Raw genomic sequence first — 2,577 nt, forward strand, 5'->3', positions numbered from 1 at the left:
TGTTTGAACTGCTGAAGACCATCCTCAACTGCCAACTTCAGAGAACTGCACTGTGGTCTGAAACATCCTTCTTTCTGTACCATGCGTAGCTCTGAGATGCAGGTCTGCAACCTAGCAAAGTTCCCTTTCACTTGCTGCAGAGAAAAATGAATCAAAAATACAAAATTTCAATGACTCTTGCTTCAGAGTAGCTGTCTAATCTCATTACTCCTCAGGAGTACCTTTCCTTCCTGAAAATCTGTTTATTTGACCAACATGTACTGACTGGTTCTAAGCACTGTATTAAAACTTTCCCTATACCAGACAAATGAAATTTTGTAGCCTCCAAGGATTTGATTATATGGAGTTACTAGAAACTGGAAAGGAAGGGCTTTAACTTGTTCATTCACTCACCCAAATCAAGGTACAGTTGTGACTAGTATTACTTTGGGTTGGTCTGAAAATTGGAGGCCTAGGATCACCTTTAAACTTTATCTTCATTTCTCTGTCAGTCTAGGCACTTTAATCAAGAAGGTAATGTTTCCTCAAATGTGAAGATTTTGTTATGGCTGATCATTTCAGAATTCATAAAGTTCTATCTAATCTATTCCTCATGACCAGGTCAGTAAAGAAGAGATGCTTGGCTTAATATGCAGTTAGGTCAAGGAGTCAACATGCAAACCTCAGGGGGCAAGTGACCTTTTAGTGCTCTTCACTCTCTTTTAGAAAAACTTGCTTTTAGAAAGTAATAGAATACAATCTGATTCTAGCTCACTGCAACTTTTTTCAAGGATATATGCATTTTGAATAAATGTGAGATGAAAAATTTTACACTATTTGAAGGAATTTCAACATTAACAGTAGGTAGAGGGTAGGAAAGAATCATGTTTTGGGGTGGTGAAATCTTTCTGTTGGAAGAAAATAACTGACTAATATGTGCAAGGCACATAAAATGTATGAGTGTGGGCTACAATATTGCTTAAGTCAACCCCAGCCCTGCTCAACTCCATAGCTGCTTTGTTATCCTCAAATCTCTGGGGAAAACACAACAAGTAGGACATAATTCTTACACAAGGGACACTTGCAATCTAGATAAGAAGATAAGAAAACCATTCAACAAAGAAATAAGAGTACAAATCAGACCAAATGATGAGTGAATTTTGAGCATTTCTTCTGAAGTACCCCATAGAAGAATTATGAAAAATGATTTAGCCCTTTATACATTTTTAAGTCTACATCTAAAGTTAAAAAAAATCTAAGTATGGGCAGTTGCTAAGGAGAACTAACTTCCAGTATATTATAAATATCAACATTTAAAAATAAAACAATGAAATTACTCTTTTAGCATAATACAATGGAACCCAAACACCACTGTGATTTGATACTCAACATCATTCAATTAAAAAATACATGAGCAAGCTCTTTTCTTTTAAAAGACAGACATTGACATTATCCCTTTTTCTTCCTGAACTCATAGTTCTATTTCATTTGTCCCACAGAGTTTCATCTTAATGCAATAGAACATTGTGCTTGATAATGTTTTGCTGAGTATCCTATCAGGCTTCACTACAACAAAAATATTTACAAATTGCAAATTTTAATATTTCCTACATACATAGGCTTTAAAGAATAAAATTACATTATAGATTGAACTATTATTATAATTATTATTCATATACAACTGATCAAAACAACATCTTGATAAAGAATTTTTGACCTTACGCATAAACTTTAATTGGAAATGCACTGCTTAGTGGAATAGACAGTTTGGGTTCTTTTTTCATTTAGTTCAGGTATATGTGAATAAATATCTTACTGCTTGAATGACTCAACATTTAGCATCGATCTTATGCCTACTTTCTATTATATTGCTGAGAAATAATGTTCTCATAAATATAAGATGGGATGTCAATCAAAATTTCAAATTCCTTTGGTGTTTTAAAAAACACCCAGATATCTATTAATAAAAATTATTTCTAACGATCTATGAGTTGCTGAGAATTTATGGGTAACTCTGAGCCCTGGTGTGGCACTGTAGGATAAGTAATGGACTGCTAACTTCAAGGTCAGCAGTTCAAACCTACCAAGCGATTTTTTTTTGTGTGTGGGGCCAAGTGGGGAAAGCATCAGAGCAGCCAAGGATGCCTGACAGAGCCGCAGAGATAGAGGTGTGGACATTCTTTTTTTTTTGATATCTTTTCGTTGGTCCCTTGCTGTCTGCGTACCTCCATTCTGGTAACTATAGGGGTGCCTGAGCTAGTTGATACCCCAGCCCCACCCTAGGGGCTACTACGCATGTGCATAGATCTCCTCGAAATTTAAAGAGACAGTTTCCACTTAAAACCAAACAGCTGACAGATACTCAGCCCAAGAGCAGGCCTTGAAATTTTCTTGTTTACATTTTGTTCTGTTTTTTAACACATGAAAGAGAAGGAGAGGGCTGTAGGGAGGGAAAGAGAACTCATATTAGGCTACAGATTTTTTTTTAATTAAAAAAAATTTTTTTTTTCTTTTTCTTCCTTCTTTTTCTTCTCTCCCTCCTCTCTCTTTTCTGTGAATAGAGACTGCAGTGTCAGTCTTGTTTTTGTTGTTGCTGTT

The 2,577-nt window shown here is 35.5% G+C and overlaps 1 protein-coding gene across 1 annotated transcript in view; it reads right to left on the reverse strand.

Annotated features, from left to right (window-relative positions):
- M1AP (meiosis 1 associated protein) overlaps positions 1-2,577 on the reverse strand; it is a 110,879-nt gene that overhangs the window by 68,315 nt on the left and 39,987 nt on the right. The window contains exon 2 of the mRNA XM_006872446.1: positions 81-134. Coding sequence (XP_006872508.1) covers positions 81-134 — 54 coding nt within the window. The remainder of the gene's footprint in view (positions 1-80; positions 135-2,577) is intronic.

This window comes from Chrysochloris asiatica, unplaced genomic scaffold, assembly GCF_000296735.1.
Source record: "Chrysochloris asiatica unplaced genomic scaffold, ChrAsi1.0 scaffold00197, whole genome shotgun sequence".
NCBI classification, from domain to species: Eukaryota; Metazoa; Chordata; class Mammalia; order Afrosoricida; family Chrysochloridae; genus Chrysochloris; species Chrysochloris asiatica.